General features: G+C 35.9%; 1 protein-coding gene across 1 annotated transcript in view; it reads right to left on the reverse strand.

Annotated features, from left to right (window-relative positions):
• The window catches only part of ATR (ATR serine/threonine kinase), a 45,061-nt gene that overhangs the window by 4,626 nt on the left and 24,661 nt on the right, over nt 1-15,774 (reverse strand). Inside the window, exons 28-44 of the mRNA XM_068953994.1 lie at nt 15,335-15,513; nt 14,279-14,443; nt 12,942-13,033; nt 12,234-12,325; nt 11,639-11,816; nt 10,383-10,559; nt 9,827-9,986; nt 9,092-9,271; nt 7,590-7,732; nt 7,074-7,171; nt 4,816-5,048; nt 3,902-4,036; nt 3,248-3,448; nt 2,769-2,912; nt 1,979-2,129; nt 877-1,033; nt 591-744 (exon numbers count right to left, since the gene is read on the reverse strand). Coding sequence (XP_068810095.1) covers nt 591-744; nt 877-1,033; nt 1,979-2,129; nt 2,769-2,912; nt 3,248-3,448; nt 3,902-4,036; nt 4,816-5,048; nt 7,074-7,171; nt 7,590-7,732; nt 9,092-9,271; nt 9,827-9,986; nt 10,383-10,559; nt 11,639-11,816; nt 12,234-12,325; nt 12,942-13,033; nt 14,279-14,443; nt 15,335-15,513 — 2,639 coding nt within the window. The remainder of the gene's footprint in view (nt 1-590; nt 745-876; nt 1,034-1,978; nt 2,130-2,768; nt 2,913-3,247; nt 3,449-3,901; nt 4,037-4,815; nt 5,049-7,073; nt 7,172-7,589; nt 7,733-9,091; nt 9,272-9,826; nt 9,987-10,382; nt 10,560-11,638; nt 11,817-12,233; nt 12,326-12,941; nt 13,034-14,278; nt 14,444-15,334; nt 15,514-15,774) is intronic.

Genomic DNA, 15,774 nt, shown 5'->3' on the forward strand with positions numbered 1-15,774 from the left:
GTAGGACAATTTAGGGTTACTGAAAAGGTATCAGGAAAATATACTAACAAATATCTCCATTTCACTGAAAAGGACAGAAGTCCCAAAGCATCTTGCAACAGAAATACCAAACCCCAAAGCCTGCTCTGGCCACAATTTCTGCTGTTTGTTTCTACAGAGCCATCGGAACCTTTGCACTGAGTGTTAGAAAAACTCATCACAGCAGCAGAATTCTGCATGCAAGAATAAAAAGGCTGTAACTACAGCTCTGTTTGGAGGGGTGGTGGTGAACGGAGGAGAGTCACAAAATACAACCAACCCAAAACGCTCTAATATTTGGAACTATATCACTGTATCCAAAGAACGCTAACCTGACCTTGCCTACACCAAAAAGCTGTCTTGCGTTAATGCAGTATATAGAACAATCGCATACTCTTTGCATGCACCAGATTGTTTCTTATTTATATGCAGCAGACAAAGTGAAATACAGATAATACAACAGATACTTTAAAAATAAAAAGCAGTGGGGAAAAAAAAAAAACCAAGAGTAGAAATGTATCACTCACATCCATGTAGAGTAAAGAGCACATTCAGCTAGGGGCATTTCTCACCTTGTTGAAAAGACAGTTGAAGTCCACATGCACACATTCACCAGTCAAAGAATCAAACAGGATGTTTTCACCGTGACGGTCTCCTAGACCGAGTATATAACCTACCATTGACATGACCGCAACAGAACGACAGTAGGCTGACCTACTATTGTACCTATAGGAATAAAAAGCGAATGTAAAAGTCTAAAGTCACCTCCCTGGGATGCCCTTATTCATTGGCATCGTTTACATTTAGTGAAATATATGGAATAGATACTCTTGAGCTAGCCCAAACCGAGTCACTCACCATGAAGTAGGATCAGGGAATGTTCTAAGAAACCACTCATGAAAAAGAGGAGGATGCCGGGGCAGAAGGACTTCTTTGAACATTTTCAGCTTTTCAGACAAAGGCGCTGACTTCGGAAGCATGTGCTGACGTAGCTCTTTTCCGGTCATATAGATACCTGTAAAAGACCTTCTCAATTAAGCCACAAACCCTCCAAAACATGAGGCCTTATACATACTATTAGCACGCAGTAATGCTTATCGCATTTGGACGCAAATAGTGTATTTTACATAAGATAAACATTTCCATAAAATTGAAATGAATGAGCAAACAAAGGGAAAATAATAAATAGAACGCGTTGGTGGGGGGGGAGGGGGGGGCAGGAAAGTAGTCTAAAAATCACTGAAACAGCAGCTCAGGCGAGCCAAGCAAGCAAGCAGTCTTACGCAAATGAAAGCCACTCAGTACCTTTAGCTCAGCTGTTTGGTTTTCTGCACTCAAAGATGTCTGCACACATTGAGATCAAATATTAAATTCTCCCTCCCCCTGGTTTTATTGCACTGACCAGAAAATCCGCTTAACAAGAAAATCAAAAGAAATCTGATGTTGGCTGGAAAGCATGCTGTACATGCAACCTTGATTCAATTATAAATTATCTCAAATATCTCACGTGAATGTAACAGAATAAATAAAAACAACTGATCAAACCTACAATAAAAAGCGCACAATCTTTTCTGTTATTCAGTGTTGCATGTATATTAGTTTACACAATGTTATAAATGGTTTCAGCAGCAACACCAGCTGCATGGGAACGTATTAAGGCAATTACATTACCAGTTCTCATTAAAAAGTTGTTTGTCACAAGCATCAATCCTCTTCCACTTAAGAATAAAAAAAGTCAGTATAAGCTACAAAAACTTGAGGATGGGAAAAAAAAAGTGCTGAACAATCTAGCATAAATTATTTCTAAGTTTGGGACTATTTTTGCTCCATTTTTTTTTTTTTAATTTGGGGTATTTATTATATAATAATGTAAATCTGTCCATATTTTAAACACCCTCTTCTTCCTCTCTCCTCCCAGAAATCCCTCTCAGAGGAATGCTATACAAAAATATTTCTTTACCCTTTTCCTTGTAAAGTTTTATCAGGATATTTCTTAAGCCAGCAGTATTGTTCACCCATTCAATTATGCCACATTCATCATTTAATGGAATAACTGCGTAGGTTCGAATATGGAGTTCTCGCCTACGCGACTCTGCATCCTTTCTTAAGCACTATTCACAAAATAAAAAATAAAGGAGATTAACAGACAACACATACAGGAACAAAACATACCAACAACCAACCATTCTATCCACATTTATTTTCCCATCACACAATCTAGGATTTAAAATTCTGAGTTTCAGTGTCAGCAACAGGACAAACGCAAGCAAATGTTCATCTCTCCTCTGAAGACACTTACAAAGTGTCATTAAAACACAGCAAGTTAACCTTTGGTGTACTGCTGAGAGGTAAAATATGATTAAAATAACAAGTATGGTAACATTTTTACTAAGAAAAGATGAATGGATCCATTATTTGTTAAGAATATAAGAAAATCCTTAATACGAAACATGAAATACGACAGCAGGATTGACATTTACGGTAATTAACCTTTCCTGTGTATTTCTGCTGGAATAAGCAGTTACTCTGGCAAAATGTTATACTTTGTCATTGTTTTCACAAGTCTGTTAGGAGCTATGCGTTCTCAATTGCTACTGATCTCAGCCGGGATAAAATATTTTGCCATAGTTTACTCTCTTCTCCAGTAAGCTCTTCATCTTGAGGAAGAGCTAAGTACTTTTTTGTGACTTAATTCATGATTATATTCTAGTCAACAAGGATAGCGTATCAGATTTTTTAACTCATCAAACCTTATTAATAAGAGAGTTGAATTCCATGAGCCGACAGTCTTTTCTTAGATCATCTTTTGGTTTACACATCATAATGTAAGATTTCCCATCTGAACCTTTTAAGCTGATCTTTTTTGGCTTTTGAAGCGATGCAAGAATTTCCACCTATGGAAAATTAAATTTTTTGTTAACATGCGTATCAAATCCTACAAAACAAAACTGCAACTGCGATAGACCATTGTAACCGATGACGTTGACGCTTTCGTGGTGCTCAAACTGTATTTACAGCATGTTGACCTCAGGCCAAAATTTGATCTAAATACCAAGAGGCCATTTACTTCTCATGTTGTTATGACAGAAACCATTCATTTTCATGAAGGTAAACATGAAATAAACTTTCATACCTCCTCACCCCTCCATTTCTAGAGAGCTAAGAACATAAATTCCAGCTACAATTATTTCACATTAAGTTTAAAATCAGATGCTAAGTAGAGGCTTACCGTATCATCAAAGCCTGAAATGTAGGCCCAGCATCCAGGAAAAGGGTCATGGTTAGCATGCGTGCCAGGAATTGAAGGAAGAGTTGGTATCATCACAGATTGTAAAGGAATAAGAATCTCACTAAACGTGTGCTCTTCCACCAATCTTTTAAGTGTTTTGAAATGAATACTCATGCTTAATGTCGAGCTGTTTCCATCAACCTTAAAAAAAAAAAAAAAAGTGTCGTTCAGAAGTTAAAAATACACACTTAAAACATCATTATTTGACATTTATGAGTTTGGTAAACTCTATTACCAACTTCATTTGTTCATGACAACACCACAACCAGCCTATTTTTTACATTGAAACTCTGTAAAAGTTACTGGGCAAGAATGACACGTACAATGATAAGTAAGGTAAAGGCCAGGCACTATAAAACGCATCATTATGTATTTAAATATTTATAATATGCTTATTTAGAACTATTTCCTGTTTTTTCAAAGTCTGTATTAAGGAATACTTCCAAAATAAAAATGTTTTACAAGGTGCTTGCAATTTAAGACCAACTATGCTAACGTAATGAACAGGCTAATACCAGCTATCAGAAGAAACTTTTGTAAAACATTTTGAAATAATCCCACAGCATGCATTAATTCATTTATTCCTAGAAGTACCGGTTTGTTGCATAGTTCTAACAGTTTATCCGTAAGGCGTGTTGCATCTCCAATAAATTTTCCTAAAGATTCCTTCATGTGGATAGCTTTGTTTAGAATTTCCTTACATCTGTTGACACGCATAGGGTAAGAGGACTGAAAAGAGAACAAAGTTAAAATTTACTAAAAAACAGCTGAATCACTTCAAGAGTCCTAAAAATACCATCATTAATAGATTACTTTCTCTACTTCTTGCTTCTCATATTTAATATCTGCAAAAAGAAGTCTCCTATTCAAATTTGACACCTGCACTTACCGGTCTCAAAGTGGTATTTGGGGGGGACCAAGGGGTAGGAGAGAGTATTATTCTAGCCTCAAACCATTCTCAGGAATCCCACAACTGATGATTAATGCTCAAGAACACGCCAGACTATCCCAAGTATTTTTTCCACCAGCCCCAAAGAAACGGACTCTACTACGCTTCCCAGTTTGCTTTGAAACAACCTTACTATCAGGCAGGTTTTAGGAATAAGCAATAATCTAGTTCATTTTAATCCAGGCAGAGGATTAAAAATTTGATCATAAAATTGGAAGTGCTATGACAATTCAAAAAACAACAAAAAAACTGTCAATAGCTACCCAGTTTATCAGCTCTCCATTATTCAGTTGTCCTTCTCAATATATCATACAAGTCAGGATGCATCTAGACTAGCATTGTAGTCTGGAGCACTTAAACTACAGGATCTGAATTTTAGACTGACCTGCGATAAAATCTTTTGCAGTGGCAGCAACGTATCCTGTTCCACAACACTGTCACAGCAACTAAAACACTCTATTTCTTATAATCTTCAATAAAGCAGGTTATATTTACGTTTCTCACCAATGACAACAATTTTACAAACTTAATGAAAGCGTAGCTGTCCCTATCAAGATACCTTGGACACAGCAGTCATCATCCACATCGCTTGCTGTGGATAGGCTAAAAACACTTTAGCAACAATCACCATCAGAACAGCGAAGACTTCATCATGAGAGTGACAGATTCGGGAGATCAACTGAGAAAAAGCCGTCAGAAACTGATAAGGTGCCAGGTGATTTGTGTGCTCTGTAATCACCTTATTTATTTTCGCTAAATCATTTTTCATTTGAACACGTTCTGAACGACTTGCTGAAAAACACAAAACAAAGATTTAAACGATTTTAAGGAACATAACAAGTCCATAGAAGCATATTTTGTTGTCAACTTTGCATAGACCAAAAGGAAAAAACCCTCCAAAAGGGAAAAAAAGACTCTCCTAATGTAAAGTTCTTTTTACCTGTCATTCAGTAACTCAATTACTTATAGTAACTCAAGCAACTGCAATAATTATTTAACTAATCAGAAAAAGGGGAGGCATGGCTAGGAATGAAATAAGCAAGCACAGACAATATAATAAATGGAAAAACCCTCCTTGCACCCTAAAAAAAAAAAATCAAACACACACAACAAAAAAAACACCCCAAAAGGATACAAAGCATTTAAATAAGGCTATAGGAACTATCATTACATTCATTTTTAAAATACTTGTGAACAGATTTGCGTAGAGAACAAAAAAAGTCTTAAACAACAGAAGGAAGAACTGGGCCTGGAAAAAGTAACTTGCACTGCTTGTGGCAACATGCTGCAGCCAAATATAAGGGGAAAAATTAATCCAAAATCTGGAGAGTCCAACAGCAATTTGAGAGTTGGCAGGGTTGGGGTGTTCTTTGGTGGGGTTCCCACCCTCAGATAATTTTGCAATGTAAAAAAGCTGTTTCTCCAGTTCTCAGGTTTTTCAATCCTATTTATGCCTATTAAAAAAAAAAAAAAAAACACCCTACAATCCAGACTGGGGCAGAAGCTGGAGGAAAACCAATTTGTGGCCTGTGCACTGAATTTACTCCCTAAGATGATTCTGTTTGGCTTATTTTTGAGCTCTTGATTTTCACGGATGCCATAACACAAACAGTCTCCTCTATCATTCCAAGGCGTTAGGGCCACCTAAACCTGCAGGAGGAGATTGGGGCCACAGACCAGACAGGTAGGACTGACATCTATCTCCCAGGTTTAAAAAGAAAACAAAGATAAAATTAAACAATGACAACAACAAAAACCACCCCAGTTCCTCTCTGGGCTAAAATAGCCAGCTTGTTTGTTAAAAATATTCCATATTGAAAATACAATGAAATAGTGTGTACGTGCACACACACATATATAAAATACACACACACATCTCCAAGTAAATAAAGTACAGGATAACTGCTACTATAGCCTGGGATCTAACTAAAGGTTTTAATTATGTTTTCTTGGGAGCAAATAATTCTAGTCAATGTTATAGACATCTAGGACTCCCCTAAAGTCCTAAAACAAAACAAAAACAACAGCAGTCCATGCTATTTCCCCACATATTCCTGTGTTCTTTTGTGAAGAAAGAGTCTTTAGAAGGGATGGAGTTAGCACATCTGCTCCCCTCCCCAGCGACAGAAGACCCAGCACGCACAGCACAGCAACAACGGAGGAAGCAGCAGCTGATGCAGGACTGCCACCAAACTCAGTTGACGTAAATGTAGAGAATCAGGCAAGATCACGGAGCCGCACCTGTCTCTTTGCTTAAGCCCAGACCTGCAGGCAACGCTGCCTGCAATTTTCATTTGTTCAGAAATTTCCCATCCCCTCCTCCAAATGCCTCTATGGCAGTAGTTTCACATGCCTGGACACTGCCTACAGGAATGTTTTTTCATTTAAATTTGAACAAAATTCTTTCAACAATTAGAACCCAGGAAAACTGGAGTAAAAAAAAAAAAAAAGAATAAAACAAAGCCAAATACTTCGTGACAGCAAATGTATACAGATATACTGCTCATTACCCATGAGGCAACTTATAAAAGGTGACAGGTTACAGGCAAGCAATTTTTCTTATTTCTGTTTTTTGACTTGAGCAATTTAAAGAACGATTATCTCTCACTACGTATTGAAAAAAATAGTTTTGAAGGTTTTAAAATAATGAATACCTTCTTAAATACTAACGTCCTACAACTAAAAAAAAAGTGCCTTGTTTCATATAATCTCAGGCAGTAAGTCTAACCAAAGAACTGTAAGTATATTTCATCGTTCTTTCAATAATCTATACAGAAGTATGACACTGGAAAGATGTACTGGGAAAAAACGTTCTACCTTTATCACATTCATATGCTTTTGCTCCAAAATCCAGCCACAGAGATAGCATTCTTGGCATTGACTGATAGATGAATTGGTTTCCATACTGCAGAGACCTATTATCAAATGTTTAAATCACAGTATGTTAATATGATATATTAAAAGTCTTACAAACTGTACACGCTTAATTGTTTCACATTCTGTTCTGCACTTCAGAAAGCTATAATCGGCATTTTAATGCATCTGCAACAATTACAAGTTTACTAATATACAAAAGTTCAGTCTGTATTAATCACAGCTGCAGACAAAATAATTAACAAGCTCTGAGAAAGACGATTGCTTATTTAGAAGGCAGAAGTAAACTTTATCGGGTATTAAGTGATGCATTCAGTTTTTTTTTCGTTTTACGATACCGCATAAAAGTTTGAGTCAGCCTGAACTCTACTGTTTAAAGACAATGTATTTTTATAAAACGTCTTTTCAGTACTTATAATCTTTCTGTAGAAACCACACAAATATCCCACAGGGGCTAACCTGCCAAAATGATGAACTATGTATCTAATCAGATCTCCTTGCTTTTCCATCTTATTGTCAGTAACCATAGGCATTAATTTATCATAGTATTTAGCAAGATAAAAATGTCCATCTTCCCATTCTGGCAAAAAAACCGTAACATCCTGCAACAAAAAATGAGAGAATTACTTTTTGAGAGGACAGGGCACAGGTGGGGTAAGATTTAAAATGAAATAGGTGATACTCAAGAAACATACATCTTTTATTAGTTACCTTTGTGCAAAGTACAGAAAAGCGCAATTTTAACTCCAAAAGTATAACTTTGCCCAGAAGTACTTTACAAACTAGAGGTCTGTTCTTAAAATGGTTTTTGGATTGGAGGCAGAAAGATATTTAAGATAGGATGATACAGGATTCCTCAACCAGGAAAGACAGTATTTCGTTAAAATTTTTATAAGCAAGTTCCTAATCTTGAAACACAATACTGGTTTTCTTTTAATTTTTTGGAAAAAGTGAAACATTAGGATATTTCTTATGTTTCTATTTTCATTCCAGAAGCATTATACTAAGAAAATATCCCAAGGAGTTGCGTGACCTATGTTAGAAAATAAATAACAAGTGACACATCCATTCTCTAATAACGTCAGCTTGTTCCAGTGCCAATATTTAGGCGTTAGAGAATGCTAAACATTACAGTGTTTTTACATAATCCACTGAGATTCCATTATTTTCCATTATTCCAAAGTTCACTTGCTTTAATACATTCATTAGACTCTTCTCCAAATGACCGTTACAGCAGTATCCTAATTAGTAAGATAGTAAGTATTAACACTTATGAAATGCCAAAACTTGGAGGGAAGTCGTACTGCTTTACGGGAAAAATAAAGATCTACATCTGCTACTGGTTTAGTAGGCAATACTAAACCATTCCAAGACAGTATTACACTGGCATAACAATATGAAGCAATGCAGCGCTGTTTTGTTTTTTAAAAAAAAAAAAAAAAGTACCAGTCACCTCTTTCCTAATTCTTCAGAAGTTGGAAATAAATTTAAAGCAGAGTTGTAAGTCACTTCCAGAGATAGGAGGAACATTAAAGTGAGAGCAGAGCAATGCATCATCAAGATAATCACCTTGTCTTGTCAGAGTAACCCACATTTCAGTGGGAAATTCCAACTTGCATGTTCGTAAGAAAAAAGTCACACACTCATGGATTTTTTTTGACCTTAACAGGGTGTGTGTGTATATATATACACACATATATATACACACATATATATAAGGTATATTTAGCTTCTGCTATTTGGAACTGCAGACTTCCATGTATTGACATGTTACACTAAAGCTAAATGAGACGATTTTATCTTTAAAATAAGAACCACTTCCTTCCTACACATTGATACACCATTTAATACCAGTGATACTCGGCTGACACCATTGGAAGTGGTCATAGTTTACATAATAACGGATATTTTGTTGCATTATTAAAAATTGCCGACCTGTTAACACTAGCATATTAAATTACCTTATACTTTTTCATAACGGCATTGCTTTCAAAATTAGCAGTTTCTTCCATAAATCTGCCCACTAGCAGCATTGCCCGACCATGGATGAGCTGATTTTTGGTATCACAAGGTGCTTTATTCTCAGGGAAACATAACTCAACCCCTTTCTGCAGAACAATAAGTGCTTGGTGAACCTCACCCTAATAGAAAGAGGAAAATATTTCATTTACTTTAAATAAGAGATGTAAAACAGGTTACAACTGTTGTTAAGGTAAAGTAAAGTTCACAAGTGTGTTGTAGACCATTCCGATTGCATGACTGGATATTACTGTGTTCAAGATGCTTCTTATATTCTCCTTTTCTCTCAGTATCACTGTCCCTTCAGATCTAGCTCAGCTATTGCTCCTGTGTTTGCTGCCTACCTCAAATTAGTTAAAAGGATACAAGGAAAAGAAAAGTCTACTATTAAGACTGTCTAAATTAGCCTGGCCTGCTTTGACAGAAGCAGATAATCCATCTATTTTATATACAGCTGTCAGAAGAGTCAACGGATACAGAAAAGGGCTGACTAGCAGTTGGAGGTTAGAACTTCACGTGGCTCAACTGCAACCAGAACGTGCGACTGAGGTCCCAGCTGATGTTTCTCACTTTACATATATTGACTGTTAAGTGTATTATTTTTTCTTGAAGAAAACTAAAAGATACTTTCTTGTACCTAAAAAAAAAAAAAAAAATTCAATTTCTATTTTGCTCACCTTGGACCAGAGCCACTTCGCTCTCTCTATATAAAGTTCTGAGAGCGTAGACTCCCCAGCATTCAGAAGAGCATTATACGCAGTCTGGTGGTGACCAGCTTTTCTTGCAACTCTAGCACTCTGGAGCCAACACTGACCAACCAGTTCACTGTAATCCTGGCTGCAGAGATATTTTTGCAGAAAGTAAAAAACTTCAGTTATTAATGCTGCCTTAAAACCTCAAGTAAATATCAGTGTGTTGACATGCAAATAAAAGATCTCAAACTATCTATTACAAAGAACCTGGTTAAAATTATTTGTAGTACTTCTGTGTTTCACAGTTTTTTCCCATTTAAGCCTAAAAATAAATACTTCTTTCCCTGTTTCTCCCTTACTATTCCTAAATTGATAGACACCACTTTTGCCTTGCAATCTGAACATAAGTAACACTGGAGAGGACTGCTTTTGTGTACAACATAAATTTCTACAGATTTTTGTCTGACCTCTTTCAACACACACATAGAGAACTGGAATCTGACTTACATACAACACAGACAAGAACTGGTCATGTTCTCACCTTTTACTGAGAGCAAGTAAAGCCCTTCTCAGTGCTAAAATCGGTTCCTTTGCTCTGTAAGAGTTCTGGGTCATTTCAATACGAGCACACCAATTCAGGGAATCTCTACCATGGTCACCATCTGGTTGGTGAAACACTGGTCCAATACTGTGCTCCAACTCACACAGCATATGCAACCTATGAGAACAAAATAAAGGCAGGTATGTTGAAAATGCCTGCTGTTTGTGTTACTTTCGCGTTTTATGTGGCTTTTGCCATTTTTTTCCCAAAAGCTGGCCATATAAGTCATTTCAAATAGCAGGATTTCCTTTAAAAGCAAAAACACAGCAAAACCAAACCCATAAAATCAAGAATTTGTAAGATGATGAATTATTTTCTCACTGTTCCTCTACCAGGCTGTTGAGCACAGAGACAAAGAAGATCACTCGGAGAGGAAGCCAATCCTTAGCTATCAAGGAGTTTCTAGCCATTACTTTCAGCAATATTTATTTGAAAAGTCTGGTATTTTCTGGAAATATCATTTTAGAGGCAATATACTGTCTGTTATTTAAACATTTCCTTTAAAATAAATTTATTTAAAAATACCATTATTATTTACTGTTACTGTAAAGCTGCAAAGTTGAGAACTTGCATACTTCCGAGTTCTCATTGGCAGTCTAAGTGTGGCGTGCACGTCTGACAGAGAAATCGTGACTTTGTCAAGGCTTCTGAATAGCAAAGAGCGTTTATAAATGGTTAAATTGAATTATTTTGAAACTCCTTCTCAATACTCAAATTGAGCCTTCTTATTTAGAAGGATTTACTCAGTTGATAGTCTACTACATCCAACTTCAAATTTATTAAAAAAGAACAAGTACAATTATTTGAAGCGAGGGTTTTCAATTTCCTTCAATTTGTCAAGAAAAGAAGAAAGTGCTTTTAGGCCACTGTGCAGATTAAAAATAATGTTCTTGAGTTTCTGACTGTATGTACGACTTTAAGCACAAAATTCAGTTGTAGATTTTTATGACCTGATGTTCACATAAACTGACTTACTTACTGACTTTTTAAAGTCTATACAACAGTTTTACTGTGAATAGTCTTCACGGGGGATAAATTCTCAATTCAAAGGTTTCCGGTTGGCAGAGTATGCAAGAGAGGTGAGAGTAAATGCACGTCAGCACCATGTATTGTGGAAGTGAAAAATTCTTACTGCTAGGCACTTGATTATGTGATTTCTGGATTTGAAAATACAGAGACATAAGGAAATAAGAAACCTGATAATGTGTTCGTATCCGCGCTGATAAGATCCTCTTTCAAAGCTTGCTGCTGAAAGGGGTACAATCTGTTCTGCTCGAACAACTTTCAGTGTTTCATAGAAAGCAGCTTCGTTTTTCTTCTTGGCTGATAACAATAAATGTCCCAGTCTGGCACTCCAAGTAGTGGACTTCACATCTTTGGGAGGAAAAGAAAATAAAATAAAAAACAACTCTGTTCCTTTAGCAGCTTAGTCTAAGCATGCTAGTTTGTCCTAACATACTACTGGAAATACTTGATCAAAATAAGTTTCTTCAAACTGATTAAATGAATTTTTAAGAGATGGTATAATCCACCCCTCTTCTCCCCACACCCCACCAAAAACAAACCCAAAAGGAATTTGGCCTTACTCTTACTTGAAATTTCAGACTCAAAGACCATACAGTTTACAATCAAATTCTTTTACAAAATCTAGAAGACTCTTAGTCACAATCCCTTCCCCTTTCAATAAAACACAAGACTAACTGCCCCTTGGTTTAAAGTTGACCAAGCTAGAAGACATACTTGCTAAGAAATGTAGGAAAATATGAATATTTTGGTATCAAGATAATTTACCTGAGGCCAAATAATTTTCCAGTAAATCCCATCGTGACAATTTCCAGGCTGCCTCCACTCTGTATGTGTTCAATTCAGAAATCCATTCAGACCTATTAGAAGAAAATAATAGCAATAAAAATGGTTGCGCTGAATTCAGCATTTTCTTTTTTCACAGGTAGTTTTACATAATCTTAACAAATATTCTTTATATATATAAATATATATATTTTTACAGATATATTCTCCATTTTACTTGAAAAGAAGGTAAGCTTGCTTTGAATAAAATTAAATAAAAACAAAGGGTAGACATTAATAAAAATAACAACTATATATCACCATCCCACAAATTCACATCCCAAGTAGTGTTCTTAACGTCTACGATGCATTTCAAAAATCGTCGTCTTCCAATCCATTTATTCGGTTAGGCTATAGAGTAGCTGTGGAACAAGTGACTTGTAAGGCAACGACGAAGGATTCTACTGTTTAATAATTTAAAGTGCATTACGTACACTGAGTGCAGTGCAGATAAGCGTACTTCTGGATGCCTTGAAACAGGCAATTTATAGACAGAGCACTTCAAAAGTTCTCTGTCTTCACATTGCTAGTTAGATACACTTGAGAAGCCTCATGTGCTTGATAATGCACAAAAATGACTACTGACATATAGCTGTAGTACAGGATTACTCATACTTCATATTACTCAAACTTATTAAAAGCCTATAGTACCTGTTGGCAAGTACTCCATTGACCTGAGTAATTACAGTAGATAACTGACCAAGGCCTAACATGGACTTCACTACACCATGGTAATGAATAATCTAGAAAAGGAAAACAAAACAAAACGAAAAAGCAGATTAAAAAAAAAAATACACGTACACATATATTCTCAAGAAACTCTTGGCAGTCTTAAAGTGGAAGTATGTCAGTTTGGAGGTATAACTTTTTATAACATGAAGAGGCATAACCAGTTACACCATAAGCTAAATCAACATTCACAATTGTAAAAATCCCCGATTTCCAAAGAACTTAACACCATAGGCAATTTTTGAAATGTGTTTCACCACAGATGTAGTTTGCTGTTTGTTATTATATTACTATATGTATTAGAATTGTGACCAAAAATTTGATTTAAAGAAACAAAGCAAAACAAACAAACAAAAGGAAGGAAATAACCCCCACAAAAAAGCAATTTCACTCTTGATCATAAAAATGTGTTTTCTATATTCAGACATGAATGAAGCAGGATCATAACATCACTACATTTGGTACATACATTTTCAGCTGTGCTTGATACCCCTGCTTCACAAGGAGGTGCAAGACAGCACGGGGAAACTGGCTAGGGAAACTTTTTCCCAATTCCCATTTCTAGGGGAGTAATACAAATACAAAAAGGGTAATACACCTCTTCAAGTTTCTTTTTGCGTTTATCGTCACATCTCTGGATAACTCTTTTGGCATATAAAAAGCACAATGCTCATTCAGTACTGTTGAGCTTTACAGTATCACATGCTTTTAAGTAGCAGGGAAGGAAGTGAAGGGGGAATGAAAACAGAATGACTGTTTTCTTTAATCAACTTCCAATTGCTCTCATATTACAAGCATTTTTCCTGAAAGTCACTAATCAAAATGGTAAGTCAGAATTACTTTCAATAAAACCTGTGGCAACTTGCTTCAACAGTTCTGTGGCATGTATCAGTACTGATCGGTACTTGAACTACCAAACTTCAGGCCTTGCCAAAAAAAGGTTGATCTGAAATCGGCAAACTGTCAGGTTGATCTGAAATCGGCAAACTGTCCTAGCAAAAACCTGGGCATAAGGATCAATCAACTATTACTCCAACACTGCCCGCAAATTACAGTATAAACCCACCATGAAGAGATTTGCTCCAGTTCATGAAAGACAACAGCAATTCATACTCAATAGCTTCTACAGGATACTTTTATGTTCCTACTCTGCTTCAATATTCTGAAGTGGTATTTTTGGCTTTATCTTGTATTAAAGTAGTATTGTATTGTGGAAGATTAAGAAAAAAAACGTATTAGGAATTTGTCCTGTATTTTACCTGATCAGGTTCCAGCTGGATAGCCCTATCATAACAGGCTGTGGCATCTCTTAGCAAGCCAATACTTTCATGTTCAAGGATTTGTTCTTTGAGAGATGGTTCTGCTTTCCGAATTGCACTCACCCCAGCTACTCCGTCTGGCTCATGCATAGCAGCATAAAGTTTCTTTATTCAAACACAGAACATAATAGCATTGGAAATGGACATCAAAAACCCTTCTAAGACAACAAGAAGACATTTTATATATGACATGTTCAGAATCATGCATCTTGTTGACAACGGAGAGCAAACTACTCCGAAGGAAATGCTGGCCTTAACCTTCCATTTCAACACTTAAGTAAACGTCAGTTTCCTTGGGCAACTTCCCAAGTTGAGCCCTACTTTTGTTTAGCATACTGCAATAGACGTGATATCATACTATAAAAGAAATAACATTCAAGTTACCTGAAACAACTTTTCTATAGGGTGAAATAAATATCATATACTATTACATGATAAAATCGTATAACATGAAGGTGCAAATAACTTACAGTGCAAGAGCACCACACCAGATAGTTTTTCAAATTAGAAAAGTTGCTGAGGAATATAAACCACAAAATCGGAGCTACAGTCAGAGCTCATCATACAGGTTAAAACACCTCTTGAAAATAATTTTTTTCAACACCCTTACCGTTTAGCCTTACTTAAATTTCAGCTTTTTCTTTTTCAATTTAAATCACAGTTGGCATAAAGTTAAAAAAAAAGCAATAAATACTATACTTCCTATAAAAATGTATTTAACTTCAGGATTTTACAATCTTCTCTTATATACTAGAGAGTTCCTCCTTCCTTTTCGTATCAACAAGCCTGTCAAGCAAGGGGAAGGTACTACATATTGCTGAAAGTCAGACAACCAGACACTTATTTCAAACATCAAAAGCCTGACTACATCTCTTCTCTTCTTCCCTTCTCAAAAGGGGATTTAACAGAGTTGAACTTGGTTCACCTATGTCTTTTCTCATTTTAAAATTAGATAAGAAAAAAAAAACCCCATAAATCGACAAATGACTTCAGAACCTGAAGAAATCCAAGATGCTCCTGAATATTTTGTTTCTTCTCCGTGATGAATGATTCAAAGTGCATCACAGCCCTTGTGTATGCCTTAGAGCGAAACGAAGCCACAGCTAGTGTATCCTGAGGTATGAGGTCTAGAAAACGTGTCACGTTTTGATATTCTCCACAGTCTTCACTCGATGCTATAGAATAAAACCAGTTTAAAAGTTCATCATTCAAGTTTTATTTATGAAAGAATCCTATGTATCAAAATTCAGTTAATTCATTTTCCAGTTTAGTGAGATAAACTGACTGATTTAAGAACAAATTTCTCTCTTTTGTCAAAAAGAATTTCTTTAAAATAATACTGCTGAACACTTTTTACATTGTTCAAGATAGCAAAGTATATGTTAAACTGAACTTTTAGAAAACCCTCAGAAAATTAACATTTCTTTTTTATCTTG

The sequence above is a fragment of the Struthio camelus genome, chromosome 9 (assembly GCF_040807025.1).
Source record: "Struthio camelus isolate bStrCam1 chromosome 9, bStrCam1.hap1, whole genome shotgun sequence".
Taxonomy (NCBI): domain Eukaryota; kingdom Metazoa; phylum Chordata; class Aves; order Struthioniformes; family Struthionidae; genus Struthio; species Struthio camelus.